The sequence below is a fragment of the Excalfactoria chinensis genome, chromosome 1, assembly GCF_039878825.1.
Source record: "Excalfactoria chinensis isolate bCotChi1 chromosome 1, bCotChi1.hap2, whole genome shotgun sequence".
Lineage (NCBI taxonomy): Eukaryota > Metazoa > Chordata > Aves > Galliformes > Phasianidae > Excalfactoria > Excalfactoria chinensis.
Genome location: NC_092825.1, coordinates 129313851 through 129332084, shown reverse-complemented (window position 1 = coordinate 129332084; position 18234 = coordinate 129313851). Strand labels below are relative to the sequence as shown.

Genomic DNA, 18234 nt, shown 5'->3' with positions numbered 1-18234 from the left:
TGGCACTGCTTTATGACACTACAGTCTTGTTCTGGAAGTTGCCCTCACAGATGCAGAAATTCAGTATCCTTGAGCCATCAGCTTGTTTTGTAGCACAGCTCTGCCTGCTGTAGTGAGAGCCTTGTTTGGTCTGTGGGAGCAGTTGGGGACATTAAAGCCTGACATTAGAGATGGACTCTGGGCTGGGATTTGCTCCATCCACAGCTTTGGGCGGCATGCAAAATCGTACACGCTTCAGCTGATCGGCTCACACAAGTGAAAGGCTACTGTGTGAGTTTAGCTTTGCTTATTCTGCACATTTTGCCAAGATTCTAAAAACCACTTAATGGACTTGGACAGGCTCGAGGAGTGTTTTTAGATGGAAGTACTACTTGTTTAATGGATTCATTTTATAAACATTGGCACTGAGACTTTCAAAAATTCATTGGGATTTGGCCTGCTGATTCCTCCTAATTTTTGATGTAAAGTAACATCTCAACCTGGCAACAGTGAGATAACTATAAAACTCCAATAGCTTCATAAGCACATTTCATACTCAGAAAAAGGCCTCCATCCTCTGGGATGTGGATGAAATAAGTAGCTGATGTTCATGTCTGGAGGATCTTTCCTCTTTGGCTTTACAAACCATGGCACATGTACTACATCCATGGCATCAAAGTGTCTCATTTGAAAATGCCCTTCAGATATTGTGATTTCAAATTTATGTAGATAAATTATGTGTGTGCATATTCATGTAAACAGGTACATTAAGGTACATAGCTGTACTTTCTTTTTATATAAGTGTATGTCTATATATGAATGCACATACACATTGCTACGCACATTATCCCTGGGTGCTGGGTGACTGGATGTTGATATCTCTTTAAAAACTTCCAGTATTGATTTTCTGCCTCTACACAACCATGCCTCTTATTCCTCCATGGTTGTCTGGGGCACACTTAGTGCACCGTGAACTTCAGTGAGACAACACTGCATTTCTTCCCAACGGTCTGCTCAGCTGAGGCTTTGAACTCTTCATCCTACAGGCACAGTAATTAAAGAGAACAGATACCTAGGGGTGGAAGAGCAATGGGGATGCTGGATGGTGTGCAGGTAGTGCAAGCACTGGCAGCCTGAAGGTGAGACTAGACCCTGTGGAAAGGTGGCAGTGTGTAACTGTGGCTGTCTGACAGAGGTCCCCCTATTCACATTTTCCATAGCAAAGTTATGGTCACCCTCCCCATCCCACCCCCCTTAGGGGCTTGAAAGACAATAGGAAAGAGGATGAGACCTGGGAGAAATTCTAGTTGTCTGTTTTAATCACAACAAACTGAAAAGGTCTTCACATGCTCAGAATAGAAGAAAACTAGTCATTAACTTATGGGCAGCAGCTGTTTTTCCAATAATGGCTCCTACACATTCTGGTTTTAATATCATTGTTCTTGTCAACTGTGGGAATGCAACGTGTATTAATAATGGTTTATTCCAAATTGGTCATTGTTGGAGTTAATAATTAGGTACTCAGGCACTAATTATCTCTGTTTTATCTCAAGCCATTAACTAAGAAATCTGGAGAAGTAATTTAGGATGCAGGCATCAGAGCTGCATGCAACAGTGCTTGGGTAGGCTCTGTTGTGCCTGTGTATGAGATACTTCGTACTGGAGAGAAGCAAGAGCCTACACCAATTCCGCTGGGTGGCTTTGGGATCATCGAGCATCCAGTGGGGAACGGCAGCACCCATGTGATGTAGGACTTGGGTGCATACCAAGTAACTTTGCAGACAAGACTAGATTAAGAGGAGCTGTTGACCCCTTTGAGAGAGGAGAGGCCTTGCAGAGTGATCTTGGCAAACTGGAGGGCTAGGCAACCACCAACTGTGTAAGCAAGTGCCCAATTATGCATGTAGACAAGGAAATGTGCAGTCTGGGGGATGAGAGCCTGGAGAGCAGCCCCACAGAAAGGGATCTGGGGGTTCAGGCTATCAGGAAGTTGAATGTGAGCCAGCAGTGAGCCCTGGAAGCCCAAAGAGACAACTGCACCCTGTGGTGCACCAGGCCCAGCACTGCCACCAGGTGAGGGGAGTAGCTGAACTGCTCTGTGTGCATGGCCTCACCTCACCAGCACCGTGTGCAGGTGTGGGTGCACAGCATAAGGATGTAATGCTGATAGAGTGTCCAAAGGAGGACTGTGATAGTGGGGAAGGGTCTGTAGGGCAAGGTGTGTGAGAAGCAGCTGAGGCCCCTCGATGTGCTCAGCACAGAGCAGAGGAGCTGATGGAGGCCTGATGGCAGCTGCAGCTCCTCACAGGGAAAACAAAAAAACAAAAAATAAAACCCTCCCACCCTCCAGCAGCCCCTGCCTCTCCTTTGGTGCACACAAGATGTCTGGCTGTGGTCCCTTCCACATTACCCATACGTATTGAAGAGATTACACCAGAAATGCCGAAACTTTAGCAGTTCCTGGCATGCATTTTGCTGACTGATTCAAACTGAACTGACCAGTGGTACTCAGGGATATGATTTAGTGGAGAGTTTTTAGAGTTAGGGTACTGGTTAGGCTGCGGTTGGACTTGATGATCTTCAAGGTCTTTTCCAACCTGGTAATTCTATGATTCTATGATTCTATGACCAAGGTAAGAGTGTATTCTCAGTGCCTTAGGGCAGAACAACAACACTTCCCTTTTCAGTTATTCTGGTATATTTTGTTCCTCTCATTCAAGATTTTCCAAGGTTAGCCTGCCCTTGTTGTGTGAAAACCAATGCAGGACATTCACAGAACCACACATCTCCATCTGTCATAGACTTACCTCAACATAAAGGATAGGGAAAATACCGATCTTGTCACCCAGCATTCCTTCCGCCCAGTTGTCATCTACCCTCCTGATGACTGTCAAGATTTCATCCTAAAACCAGAGAGACACAGAATATGTCATCAGATTTTTCCACTAGAAAGATGCCATGACATCTTAGGGAGAGAGCATATGAAGAAGGCCATAAGCCATGTAGAAATGTTCCCTCAGTCCTGGGCACAGCATCCAATGGTAACTAGATTACACTGCCAGTGCATTGAATGCAGGTTTTCCCTTGTAAAAAACAATAACAACAACAAAACAGGAGATGAAAGTGCAAAGCAGGTAAAACAGCAAAGAACAATAAAACAATAAAACAACAATAAAAAACAAGTTGCATTCAACTGTTGGATCAGCTTCAGTTTAGTTAGTTAGTTTTGTAAAACCAATGACACTATAATATCACAGTTAATCTAAGCCATCTTGCAAAAAATCCCAGCTAAAGATGATCTTATTTTGTGACTATACAGCAGGAGATCAAGAAAAGTGTAGGTAAGTAAGATTTACACTGTTCCGGGCTTTTTCTGATAGATTAAAACCTAAAGCATGCTAGTCATTACAAAAGCTCACATGACTAGAAACAAACTCTTGAGTGTTTCTGTATGAGCATGTTAGCTTATTGTTAGATCTGTGGTATCACAGCTGTGTGCTGAGTTTGCAACTGCTAGCCAGGCCCTGCCCTAGTACTGCTTGCAGCAGCTGCTGCTGCAAGCAACCCTTTGTGCCCAAATCCCACTGAGGCTTTCCTGCAACTGCAGGAAAGAAATGGGCTGAGAGAATCTGTAAAGCCAAGTTTGCCAGTATGTCAGTCCTCTCATGCCATCCAAGCTTCCTCTGTTCCCGTGCAGAAATCTGTAAGAAAGAAGATAATGTCTTCTTCCAGAAAGTTGAGATAGAGTTCCTTGTCCTTCTCACTTTATCTTCACCGCTTTCAACACCTTGGGAAAACAAAAGCATATATATACATGTGGTATACAAATCTTCATGTAACATGCTATCAATGTGAACTGCCTAGGTGAGAGGAAATACATTTTTTTGCAATTAGATCTCAAATAGGAAAAACTAATTCCTAACCCGGGCTGTTCAAGACCACAGATTTAAATTGACAGAAAACAAGCAGAACAGTGATGGGCATATTGTGCTGTTTTGAACGTGTGCATTGTGAACATGTGCACTTCCAAATAGTTTAAATGTTTCCTTTGAATTATTCATCTGAACAATCCATTAGGGGGAAAGCTAAGAGAAGCAGCCGCACACTGAATCTTTCAGCTATTTATTACAGCTGGAAGGATGCAAAAAGAATTTGTGCATTTAATTTCCTGAAGAAAAGGATAAGCATTCCCTTCCAAAGCTGTGTCTGCACAGACCATTTTTGATCTGTGTAAAGAACTGACAATTATGTGTCTCTGCAAAGTTTCCACATGCTCTTACAGAAGAGCGATTATCATAAATTTAGAATCTAGGTAAAGAGGGTAAATGTGGAAAATAGAAGACTTCATTGCTTCAAGAACCTGCTATATGTGTTCTTACTTCCTGCGTTTTTTTAACCTATTTTCTCAAAAGACTTTTTACAAAACACAGCGTGTGATGAGCCTACATTTTTGTTATACGTCTACATATACATTCATGTATCTTCTATGCTGCATATATGCACATGCACACATAAGAAATTGAGAAAAAAACTTCTGAACTATAAAACCCCATCAATCCTTGACTAGACTTCATGCTAGAGAAGCTGTGCAGTCTCCATTCCAGCGGCAGGCTGGGCAGGCACACGGCAGGAGAGGTGGATCCTGTGCTGGTCCTGCTCAGGGATGGGGCAGGGAACAGGTGAGCCTTGAAGATCCCTTCCAGCTTTGCTTTCTATGGACTTATGAAATCTGGAAGCATTTCTATTCACTGATTTTAGTTCCGCTCTGCCAAGTTTGGCTGTCGAACGTGGCCACATATGAGAAAATCAGATCGTTTCACATAATGAGATATGCTGACTTTCGAAATGTGCATTTTTGTGGGAGAGCAAAGTGCAAATCCTCGAGAATGCTTTCCATTACAGAATTCATTTTCAGAAGGGTGCTGAAAATCTCCAGGAATTACAGCAAAGCCTGAAACATCTCCTGACATTCTTTGTTAATAGAAAGCTTCTTTGAATTCACAGCCCACAACATCATTCTACACACTGGGCTGGCAAAAGCTTCAACATTAAAACAGTTCATGTCTTAAATTAGTTGGATAGCTGTGATACCTATAAATTCTTCGAAAGGTTCCCAAAAGTATCATTAATAGTGGAGAGCCACAGATCTCTTGGCATATCACTTAAACTTGCTGAACCTCACTATTTCACATAGAATAAATTGATTTCCAGGCAGCATTAAGTGAATCCAAGCTTGAAGACTCGTTTCAAAAGCCAATGGTATCCACTCGAGGTTGAAAAAGACACTTTGTGCTCTTTCTGTGCCTGTTGCTAAAGTCTCTAATTATTTGCTCCCCTATTACCTGCTGAAGTCTCTCCTTATTCACCAGCATGGGGCAGCCTTGTTCCAGCCAGGTGCGTAGGACCCACGCTGCCAGTTTATAACCATTGTCAGAAAATAAGTAACAGATAAATCATGCAAAAAGCAATCTGATTGATGGCAAAATGAACCCTTTTCCTGACAAAACAGCACAAAATTGTGTCCAAAAATAGTCATGACTCACAGTCTGATTTTTACTCTAGTCATTAATGGCCACTAACAAAGCAATATCGAGCAGATGCGCCTGCTATTCTGCAAAATGACAGCTCCATCTCCAGCTGTGGGGAGATCCTGGCACTGGCGGGATGGCAGCGAGCATCTCTGCTGACAGCTACAGCATGGCAATCTCTCTCAAAAGCAAAGACTGCCAATGCTGAGTGCTAAGGGCCTGGGATGCAGACAAGCACCAGTACAGGATATTATGGCTGCAGGATTGGCACAAGACTTGTTAAACATCAGTGTGGGCTGGGAGAGAAAATGGTGGGAAAAGAAATAAAGGAAATGGATGATGGGATTGGAAATATGATGATCAACGAAGTATAGGAAACAGCTGATGCCTTGGGAGGTTTGAAATTCATCTGCCACTGGGACTCAACCTCCAAAGGGCCACCTGGGCTCATTCATGCAAACATGGTCTAACACCAGAATAGAACTGAGCTGAATATGGACTCTGAGGCTGGAGTAACGACACAGCCAGCCAGCCAGCCATGTGATTACTCCAGATGTGCATTGCTGGAGCTGAAATCAGTGTCTTCTTGTATCAGAAGTCCTAGCCCAAGTAAGGATGGGTCATTTCTTTGAAAGACATAGCAGGAGCACAGGCTCATACAGCAGTATCATCTAAGGAGGCATTAGCAAGCTGTGTTCAGTGAGCATATCTCAAAGGTGAGTAGCGAGATGCTCCATGCTGATAGCAGCTATGTTACAGAGAATCAGGAGCTGCTGGACTTAAACTGACCAAGGGATGCAGCCAGTCATTACAGAGAGCAATGTAACTGCTCAGTGGTTGATTTGGCTGATCCTTGCTAATTGCTGAGGAAAATATACCTGAAGTTGTGTACCCAGGGTGATTTATTTTCTTGTGGTGCCTGAAAAGGCAGGACCCTCTGCCTTTACCTACGGCTAATTAGGGAGAAGGAGTTAGGGAAGCAGTGCACACAGCGTAAGAGAATGGAAGGTTTGTTTGTTGCCCTGGATGCTCAGGAGGGAGGTTGGTCTGTCCCTCCCAATTTTACACCTACAACCACATGTACAGAACTACTATCACTGATTTATCTTTGGCCTTTTCTCTGTAGAGTGTTCTGCAGATAGAAGATGGAAACAGGTAAACAGCAGAAGCCCTCTGAGGATCAGTGTACAGCATATTTCACTTCCTTGTACATCACCTCTGGTATAACAGAACACCTTAATGTTAAAAAAAAAGCCTACAGAGAGTAAATCCCAACTATCTTTTCTTTGTTTTCCTTTATTGCAACCAGCAAATATCCTAACTGCATGGTAATGAAGAGGATGGGGAAAAGCAAAGTCCAGCAAACAAGCAACAAAACATAATAACACAGACAATCTCTATGTTTGTTTTGTCTTCTGGTAGATTCAGTTATGAAGAAATTTCTCCCTTATCATATGTTTATAAATAAAATCCAATTATAAAAGTCTGGTAGCATTAAATGGTATATGGGACACAATGAGGTTGCACTAGTTTGTATGAATGGTGTGTAGTTGCAACTGTCCTACCTGAGGAAAGAGAAAATAGTGTAAATGAAACTGAGATCCAGCATCTTCACACCCAAACTGGGACATTCAAATGATGACTGCTGCTCTGAGTGAGTGCCAAATCACATCTGCAGCAACGCAGTGCCCGTGACTGTGCAGAGGAACTGGCTGCATCAGCAGATGATCTAAAATCTGAGCTAAACAGGAACCTTCATCAGCACAGGTGACAGCTAAAATTAGCACTGGGAAATGCGATGAAAATATGAGGGTAAAGTCCCAAGATGAAAAATAGATTATTCGCTGTCAGAGAGAACAATAGGCAAGACATAAAAACAGTTACAAGGTGACAGTGCTCATAGTGGAAGGAACTAAAGAAGAAAACAGCAGCAGAAGTGAAACCAAACCCTCTCTGGGGAAAACAAAGACAACCGGGATAAAAGGATGCAGAGAGTAACAAGAGGGGTGAGAAAACGAAAACTGAGAGATTGAGACTAGAGCTACACAGCAAAAAGAAACGCCTATGGGAATGGGCAGCCAAGAAAATGAGAACTATCAGTATACAAAGGTAGTTGCTGTAAAGGGAGGATACTAATAAATGGCACCACATATACCAAACACAAAAGTACCCAAGACAGCACCCAGTGGAACAAAAGAGACCACCACTGCCTGCCATACCAAATGTGTTGCTTCTATCAAGCAAGTGATGAATACCTTAGACAGACGAGGAAAATAAGCCACTATTGTACCTCTACCTGGGCAGCGTGCCAACAGATCTGTCTCAGTATATTTGTACATATACAGTATCAATATATATAGTGTCTCAGAGGTAACTCCTGGCTTTGTCCATGCACAGCTCCCACCAAGCAGCGCATTCACTCAAGAGTTTCACAGCTCCAGTGAGGCTGTATAGTAACAGGGTCTGCAGTGTTTGCAATCAAACACTTTGCTCACCGCAGAGCAAAAATGCTTGCAAATCTTTTGTTAGATAAATATGAGAAAGTACACGCTCTAGGAAATTGCATTCTGCTGAGAAATGTGGCACAATTGAAAAAGATGTTATATTTGGTGAGAAAATAATATGCTGCAAATAATTCATTGGGCTATAATAAGTAGCCTCCAAAGAGGAGGTCAGTAAAATCCTGGTGAAGGATATTTTTATCATCTATTTCATATTCATTTCCAGCATAACTGTTATTACTTTATGTGATACTGTAACAGCCACAGACAGCTAAAATAAAATAGAAAATGACAATGAGCAGGTTCGCTGCGGCTTTCAGTGCCATAAATTAACCTTAGGGGATATGCTTTATTTTACTATGGGTTTCTAGATATCCATGAATCCCATCTAAGGTCAACACAAATTGCAAGGAAGGGGTGATTGAAGCAGAAAGCAGGAGGGGAGGTGGAGGGAAATGAGGAAACGTGGCATTTTAAACCCAAAGGAAATGACAATATCTCAGTTTTCCCTAATTCCAAATGGAATTTATGGAACAGTTCCGTTTTTAAAAAATCAAAGACTTTTTAAAATGCCTTCTTTTACCATGTTTTTGTTATTAAAATAGGAAATGCTGCAATACATCGTGGTAGCGTGTTTCTGTTGCTAACTGGGATACGGTGCAATGAAACAAACATTTTGAAGCTCCGTGGCATTTTTAAGCAAAAAAACACAGAAACATCTGATTCAGTAAGGAACAGTAATGGACACGTTTCCATTTCCTTTTTATTCCTGAGATTTGGAAGATCTTGCGTAACATTTTGATGCAGATGAAATATATGCTTTTTAGAGAGAAAAGCATCACCGTGAAGAACGTATCCTCTTCTACTAGTTGAGCTGCACTGGCTTTATGTTAACTGCGCAGTACCTGCCATGAGCTATCCCAGTGACCCATCTTTTAGACAAAAAGAGAGCAACTTCCCAAGGATGCTACCCTTGGGCTTGGCCGGCACACTGCAGGAGCAGCGACTGGGCTCTGCCCAATTGGGGAGGAGGAGATGGAGGAGATGTCAGGAGACATCAATGTCCTTCAGCACAGGGCATGAGGGGGCACCCTACTTAGAGAAGGAAATCCAGGCACAGTCTCAAGAGCCACATTCCAAACAGGTCTTTTTGTGTTTGTTTGTTTAGGAAAAAACACTATTCCCCTACCTTGGTGAAGGTCAGGCAATCCTTGTCTTGATCTTTATCCTTTATTTCAAAGTCGTAAAGTGCTTTGCCCTGAGGTGGAGCTTGAGGGAGCGGCTTGATGCACTGGATGTAGCTGGCGGGGAAGAAGCCATGGTTGCCATTGAGCTCCCCATGATACCAGTTTTCATCCACTTTCCGCCGCAGTATGATGATGTCCCCTTTGTTAAACTTGAGGTCTCCGGGCTCTTTTCCCTCATATGTGTAGAGAGCTTTGCCGTAGGGAAGCTGAGAAGCACTCTGGGAATGCAAAATACACAACAGCATTAGAAAAACTCCAGCCAGAGCCAATTATTTTCTTTTTTAAAGTCACCTGGAGCTAGATGCGAAGTAATCATCCATGACCACATGACCCCAATAGCTGTGGCGACCTGCTACATGGCACAGGACTCTGAATCCTACACAAAAATGAGGATGTGAGTGGTAGTGGGATGGAGGAGGTAAGTGTGCAACACCAGAGTCAGCAGCGTGGCAACAGAGTGGCTTGGCAGTGCTCTCTGGGTCCAACTGAAACCCACAGCACCTTCTGTCCGCTGGCGCAGGTTGCTCTGACAGCAGGAATCTGTGATTAAACGAGTAGAGCGTGGCACAGCCGAAAGTAAAGCATCAGACATTACGACCTTTGGGACTGCTTTGGTTTGTGCGGTACAGCAAGATAAATGAAACAAAAGCAGCTTGAAGATTCACACGATCTTAGAAGCTGGCGAATTAAAAATTTTTCGTGGTGTTTGTTTGAGGAACTCCAAACATTTCTGAGTTTGAAGCTTTTAGTTTAGCTTTTGATTCTGGAGCCAAATACCCTTCCTTCTTTCAAATCCCCAAGTCTCATGCTGTTCACTGAGGGCTACTGTAAACAGTTATAATATTCTTTGTTGCTTATGAATTGAATGCCCCTGGGGAAAAGCGGAATAGACAGAATGCGTCAAATCTTTCTTTTAGAACTAAAAAGAGCTCTGAGGCTTTCGCTCTCATTAAAAGAAAGAGACTTAAAAAAAATCACAACGCAAAGAGCAAAAAAAGCCCAAAATGCGAATAAATCAGTGTGATAAAAAACAGAAACCTATTCCGGTGGAAATTCCTTGCTTGTGAAGAATTCACCCCAGGGGTGGATTTGGCCTGGCGCAAGACTCCCTCACTCCGGCTCTGACACCTCTTTTGTGGCAGCAAAGCTTGCCCAGCCTGTGCCTTGCCCTTTACCTGGAGCAGCTGTGGGGACAGGCAGCTCTGTGATAGTCAGAATGACCCATACAGGGGAAAAGGTGCATCACTGTGTTACCCTGTGACATTTCTCTTCATACATGGGCATTAACCAGCTCTTCTTGCTAGTACAGGACCGAATAGCTGTACAGGTCTTGGTTAGCGTGTGAATGTAAAAACTCCTGCTTGCATCACATAGCAAAGAAGTGAAGTGGGAATTATATCTGTATAACCCTAACCCCATGCTCCCCGCACAGGGATCTGATCTCTTTTGGATGACTTGTCTCATTACCCGTTTACTGTTTTCCTTTTTTTCCCCTCTGTATTTTTCTTGGTTTTGCTGAGTATGAATGAAGGTACCCGCTTGAAAACCAGTACATTGGAAACTCCTTCAAACATAACAAAAAGTGTAAGAACACAGAAAATCAACTAGTGGCAGCATCCCATTGATAACACGTTTTTTTCCAATGTCAGGACAGTGACATCAAAGTGACACCCTTGACACCAAAGCTTTGTTTCTCTTCCCAGCATTCTGAAGTTTAAGCACACGATGCCACGTTAGGCAAAGCACGGATTGCATCACCTATCTTAAAAAGTTATTAAGCTGAAAGAAAGACTATGCAACTTGGAGGAAATCTACAAACAAAAGACGTATTACCTTAACTCATGCTTGGCGAAGACAATTAATCAAGCACGGAGCAAGACTTCTGCCAAGTGGGTGCTGAACCATTGCTGATCCAGGCACAAGCCTGGCAAGCATGCTCCGGTTCACCTGCCCGAGATGGGGCCTTCCTATTCCTGACGTCTCTGTAGTGAATCAAGGTCATGTCACTTTCTTTACTTTTAAACCTTTTTGCTCCCAAGCCTCATTTCTGCCTTGTTAAAAATGAACAGTACCCAGAACAACAGAAAAAGAAATTGAGTTTTATGCAGTCTCACCAGTCATCAGCTCAATTCTTACACAGTATGTGCTGGGCTTCTACTGTTAATTAATTGAGCTGGCTAGAAAATGATTCAGGTGCTTCTTTATTCCTTAATCTGATGAAAACACAGACTTTTAAGCAAAGCAAGCAAATTGTAACACAACAGCTTGGATCCGAAATCTGGCATTGTTTTATCTGGAAACACTAATGGGGCATTCCTAGGGAATTTGCAGTTCAGGTGCTTCATGCTCCTGTTCTCTTTTATGGGCCTTGTTACGGACCACATCATCTGGCTGGGGACTGCCCTGCTCACAGAACGTCTGCACAGAAGTACTGAAACTGCAATTACCAGTGGCAAGGTGCTTCCAGAATGAAACGTTTCCATTTACCACCTAACCGCATTTCTCATTCTGAGCCACAGCTTTTCAATCAAAACAAAACAACAACAAAAACCCCAGCCCTTCCCTTCCCCCTTATTGTGTAGTCAAAAAGATACCCTGTCACTGAAAAACAGCTGTAATATAGACCTTTCCCAGCCTTTCTCTAAGGCCATTTTGATTAAAGCAACACAGATAAAGCTTGTGTTTACTGCTGCCCAGGCAGAGGTAAAAAAAAAAAATAAAAAAAGACCCTAAAAATTTTCCAATAAAGCTGCTTTTCCATTCTAAAGCTTGAAGTGCCTGTGCCAACCTAGGAGAGAAACCCAAGATCACAATTACAAGGAAAAAAATAAGGAAATCACAAAATAAACCCTCGAAGGTTCCTCATTCAGACATTTTTCTGGCCTAAAGGTCCAGCTTTCAGTAGACTTTCAATCAGTTAAGTAACATAATGAATTCAGGTCTTGGGGCAGTTTATTATTGTTTCTACTTTTAGTTAATCTGTACATGCCTAAAAGACTGGATTCGGAAAGTTCCTCTTTATATCTGAGAAATGAGCATTAAGAATATTTCAAAAACAGAACTAAAATGACGGCTGCTGCTCTTCAGTAGTTGTAACATCACTCCCCATCAACACCCAGGTCATTGCTGGAAATCTTCATGGGATTGAACTTTGCCAAATCTTTGTGCAAGGTACTTCTGGCCTAACCACTCTGCTCTCATTCACTGGACGCCCTTAATCCAGAGGTGAGGGCACTGACCAGGACTCATGGGCAAATCCCCTAGCCCTACTGAGGAGTGAGTACTCCCCGTTTTCTCTTCAAAACCTCACCCCTGAGCCCTTTTCCTGTTGCCTCTTGACGTTGCCTCAGCATTTTGGTCTGACATTGTCGTCATCATCAGCATGCCCAAAAGGTCCATTGTGCCAAACCTTCTCCCCTCATCCAAGGGAGCACGTCCCCTGTGGTGTCCCCTACCCAGGGACCAGACCAATGCCCCCTCCTGTCCTGCTCTCCTGTCCCAGCACCCCATCCCCAGCCACCGTGGGACTTAGTCAGGCACTATGCCAACAGCTTTCAAATGAAACAGCCTCAGTCTCTGGCCATGCATTAAGAAACCAATTTACCCCTTGATTTATTGTTAGGCTACCTGGAATTCAGCTAGAATGTGTATTAAATTTCAATACTTCATGTGGGCGTGTATAGAAATGAAGAATGCAAGGAAGAAAGGAAGGAAGGAAGGAAAGAATGAAGTCATATCAATGGCAACGGCCAGTTTCTGCTTTCCTGCCAGAAAATGCTGGTTGGCACAGCGCTGAATGCTGCCAAAGGTTTCTTTTCACTCACAGCAATCAATAGTGACGTAAAAGCCTGAAGCGTTAATATGCTGAAAAGCCCCTCGCAGAAGACTTAATGATATGTTGGCAACTCAGTCATTCTGCATTTGTGTTTCAGCAACGTCAAATGGCAGCAGTTAAGCAGAAACCTGCTGGCAAATTGACAAACAACAGCCATGAAGCAATTAAGTGGCAACGCTGGAGAATTTTTCAATACGTATCCTGAAGAACAAAAGGAGGGGGAAGAAAATCCACAAACGTGCTTATTTCCAATAAATTCTTCCAGTAGAAAGCTTTGTAGAGCATGAGCTGCACAGGTAGAGCAGGTGTTAGGTTTCCAAAAGTAATGGAAAAGAGGTTTTCTCAATGGGCTCAAAAGCAATGTGAGCTTCAAGCCCACCAGCTTCTGCACCCAGCACCTGATAAAGGTGGCCACTCTAGGAAAAGTGACACATGCATGTTTTGTAGGTACTTTTGCTGCCCTTCGGCTTTTTCTATTTCACACCCTTTGCTGTATGCAACTAGTTTTTCTTGAGATAGCAAACAGAATCTGGATGTCTGAGGTGAGTATGCACGTAGTTTCTGGGTCTATGCACAATTAGGGACACTAAAGAAAGCATCAAGATCCCACATGCAAAATCACCAGAGAGGCCGACAAGATTTACCAGCTCACAAACACACAAGAGAAAAGTCCAAGACTAACTCTTGGTATCAGAACATTGTAGTATGTAAGAATCCAAATGTAAAATACAAAAGGGAAAGGCCTCCAGCTACCAAACCCAGACAGAAATGTTACGACCCGACACCGTCACTCGCTCTCAGCCTCCATACGTATCAAGTACTCATTCACATTCCCCAAACCCAAGAAACCTCTTGAGGATGCAGCCATGGCTCCATCCAACAGACAGACTGTTTATCAGTTGTGTGAAACCCATGCTGATGCTGCAGGGTAGCATTCCTCACCCACCATTGTGTGGCTTGAGCAGTGCAAGGAGGAAAACCTCCGCCCCTCTGCTGCAAGGGTGCCCACCAAAGGCAGGCATGATGCTGCCAGCGCACTGCATTGCAGCCTCATCCTGAGCACTGATTCAAGAGGATAAAAGAACCATGAATACACAAAAGGTTTTCCAACAGTGCTCGAGTGCTTCTTTCCCTCTGCTCTATGGCATCATTCACAGCCAAAGCTACACTAAAGCAGGAATGAAACCAAACAGATCCATAACATGCTGCTGTAGCAGCCAGGGAACACCACTACTAAGGACAGATAAATTGTTTTAAGCTGTACTTAAAAACACAAAGAAAAAATAGAGAGAAGAAAAGACACAGAAAGGAAGAAGTCATGAAAAGTCTGCACATTTGTAACTAAACTGTAATTAAACACAAACCACTAGCAGAAGGCATAAATAATAATTAAAACACATTGTGTTAATTTTTTGCCTCATTTACTCTGGAGCATCACGCAAATCACAGTCTACGCAGAGATCCGGTGGTGATCCATGGGTTTGTGTTTCTGCCTTCGGACCTGCAGGAAGCTGCCTGTGAGCAAGATGGGTAACCCTGCAGCAGATGGTAACTTGCCACACACGGAAGCTTCTCACAAATCACATCAGCTGTGGTGGAGAGGACATGGACTGTGTGGTCAACAGACCAACAAGATCTCCAAACAGGAGACTGGCTGGGCGCTTATCCTTACTACTTTGCAAGCACCCACTCAAGTGAAGTGACTTAAATCATAAGGGGGAAACATCTGTTCAGCACGCTCAGGGATAGGGAAGCAGGGAGCAATCTCCCAAACAAACTGCTGGTGGCCTCCACTCAGTTTGGACCAGCCAGCAGCAAACACAACAAGCAGCTCAGTCAGGGCAAAGGACAAAGCAGGGGGCAGTAGGGACTGTTCACTGCCCCATTGCTCTTCTCCATTCACCCCACAGACCCATCCTGCCCATACTCCTTTCTTCCTGGGCATGAACCCACAACAGCTGCAGATGCCTTCAGTTTAACATCTTTCTAGAGCATCTCACTTAATAACCTTCAGATACACAGGGACTTTCTGGCTGAGTCAAGAATTGAAGTGAATCTTCTAAATCCCAGACCACTGCCTTTAAACACGGAAACTGTGTCATTTGGGCACAGGTGTCTCTGGCAGACTGGACAAGGCATTTATTCCTTCTGTGGCTTCTGAAAATAAGGACCACCAGAACATGACAAGATCTCCTACTCTCATTCTATGGATACAGAAATTGAGGCAGGGAAGGCACGGGGAAGAGAAGGAAGAGGCAGAAGAAGCATTAAAGGACTTGCACAGGCTCGCACACAAACTCTGCAGGTGTTTCCCAGATAAAAAAAAATGAGAGATAGAGCTCACGTGCCTTTGCCTCAGCTGTACAGATTTTAGATATCAGTGTCTATAAATACCTGAGGGAAGGGTGCACAGAGTACACAGCCAGACTCTTTTCAGTGGTTCCCTGTGCTGGGGCAAGAGGCCATGGGCACTAACTGGCACAGAAAAGGCTCCCACAGGAGCACTTGTGCTGCCCAGAAGCTGTGGGGTTTCCTCCTTGGGGATCTCCAGCAGCTGCCTGGCAGTGGCCCTGGGTACCCTGCTCTGGGTGGCCTTGCTGGAGAGGGGGTGGGCCAGAGGGACACAGAGGGCCCTGCCAGCATCAGCCAGTCTGTGGTTCTGTTAACAGGGCAGAAAGCAACGAGAATGCAACGCACTGAAGAAAACAAGGAGGCTGGGACACACTTCAGCCAATGCACTTGTAACAAAAACAGAAGTTTGTCTTATGTATGACTGCTAAGAAGAGTGATTGCCTGTGGGTCACTTGACATGACAGAGCACATCTGTGACACTGCCACACTCATTCACACAACGTTAGCGATAGGAAAATTAATTAAAGATAATCTAATTTGATACAAAGTAGCAAAGAGGGAAACCAGCAACGCGTTATTAGTCTGCTCGGTGGGAACCATTACTAAGAGCCGAAAACATCACAGTTTGAAGGTGCAATCTTTTCAAAATCATCTTTGAGCAAAGAAGTAGCGAAGCTGACAATAAAAGCAGCGCTTCACAAAAAGTAGTTCTTCACAGAACAAAAATAGAACCTAATGCTTCATATACTCTATGCAGTTGTCATGCTTATTATTAAGAAGTAATAAATCCCAGTATGAACAAAATTTAAATTAAAGCTCTACTGTTTCCTTTAACCAAGGACTTAGACGTAACCATTATGTCCCGATCCTGGCTGCTACTACTGCGGAGCACTGCAGTCCCATTGACACAATATGGACTAGCACTACGCCCAGCTCCTACCTAGAACAGGAGGCAAAACACCTCTCACCTCTCTGAAACTGTTCCGAGGTGCTGTGAGATCTAGGGAACACTTTAGGGGTGTTCTTTAGAGAAGTGCCCAGTTGAGGAACATATCTCCCATTTCCAGGAGTGTTTTCTGCACTTAGCATGAAGGTACCATGCTAAATGCTCAGCAAATTGAGACTAAACAAATGCAAGCCAATGGGAGCACCACTCCAGTCCATCAGCTAACCCAGAGAAAGGAAAAGTGCAACACCGATCACCAAAAAGCAAAGGACACGTTTAGTCGTCTTCAGCAGTGGGTTAACAGAACACAAACTGCTTTATAAAGAGAACAGCGCCTTCAAGGTTCTTTTGTAATTTAGACAGGATACAGGCCTAACTCACATTTTACCTTGAAAGGTCCACCTTGGGACACACCAAGATTAAAAAAATCTTTCAGACTTTCAGACTGTAATCAATGCCTGCAGCACAACTGAGAAAGAAACAGCAGGCTTTCCGCTGCACAGCTTGTCAAATAGGTATCTTTAGGATCTTCTGCTTTATCAAAATAGGAGTTCGGTTTTATGATGCAACACCATCTCTCTCAGGACATTTAAAAACTTGCCTATGAGAGTGTCCCATGCTGAGCTCATCTGATTTCATAATCACGACTAAAATAGCTTCACATATCCTGCACATCCCATGCTGCTTCAGCCAATCATTTAGTGCCTATCAATATTTAGAATCACAGAATCAGAGAATCACAAGGTTGGGAAGGACCTACAAGATCATCTAGTCCAACCGTCCTCCCATTACCATTATTACCACAGGCCTCTAAACCATCTCTCGTAGCTCCTCTTCCAGATGCCTCTTGAACACTGCCAGGGACAGCGACTCCACCACCTCCCTGGGCAGCCATCCCAGTGCCTGACCGCTCTGAGATAAAAGGCTTTTCCTTATGTCTAATCTAAACCTCCTCTGGTACAACTTGTGGCCATTTCCTTGGGCCCTGTTTGTTGCCTGAGAGAAGAGGCCAAACTCCTCCTCAACACAACCTCCCTTCAGGAAGTTGTAGAGTGCAATGAGGTCTCCCCTGAACCTCCTCTTCTCCAGACTAAACAATCCCAGCTCCCTGAGCCACTCCTCATAAGACTTGTGCTCCAGACCCCTCACCAGTTTTGTTGCCCTTCTCTGTACAGGTTCCAGGGCCTCGATGTCTTTCTTGTAGTGAGGGGCCCAAAACTGAACACAGTACTCAAGATGCGGCCTCGCCAGAGTACAGGGGGATGATTACCTCTCTGCACCTGCTGGCCACACTATTTTTAATGCAGGTCAGGATGCCGTTGGCCCTCTTGGCCACCTGGGCACACTGTTGGCTCATGTTCAGCCGAGCATCAGCCAACACCCCCAGGTTCCTTTTCTCTTCACAGTCATCAAGTCACGCAGCCCCAAGCCTATAGGGGCCCAAGCCTATTTACACATGCAAAGATCTCTCTTGCCTCATAAAGTGCTGTTTCAAGTAAAGTCTTCTCAAGCTACATGCACTTCTGTTAAGCACCAAGTGAGTACCAGGCTCAGGTTAAACCTCTAGCAGTGTATTCACAGCTATTGCAGCTCAGAGGATCCGTGCGTAACATCAACCAGCTGTTTAACCATGGCAGAACAAAGTCCCTGAAAAACCTGAAGCTTTCCAGATTCTCTGTTCCTTAAGAAATTGTACTGTCAACACAATGCTGGCATTGTAGGTCCAATTCTGTTTTCAGTTAAACCACTTTAATCCAGTTAATCTTGATGAAACGGTGTGGATGTATAGAAAATTCCAATGCAGCATAGAGCTTTATCTTACACGTAATCTCCTCTGAAACAAAGC

General features: G+C 43.9%; 1 protein-coding gene across 3 annotated transcripts in view; it reads right to left on the bottom strand.

The window, feature by feature from the left end:
* SH3RF3 (SH3 domain containing ring finger 3) overlaps nucleotides 1-18234 on the bottom strand; it is a 236959-nt gene that overhangs the window by 82690 nt on the left and 136035 nt on the right. For all 3 annotated transcript variants that reach the window (XM_072347454.1, XM_072347435.1, XM_072347445.1), the window contains exons 2-3: nucleotides 9198-9473; nucleotides 2787-2882 (exon numbers count right to left, since the gene is read on the bottom strand). In XM_072347454.1, the coding sequence (XP_072203555.1) occupies nucleotides 2787-2882; nucleotides 9198-9473 (372 nt within the window). The remainder of the gene's footprint in view (nucleotides 1-2786; nucleotides 2883-9197; nucleotides 9474-18234) is intronic.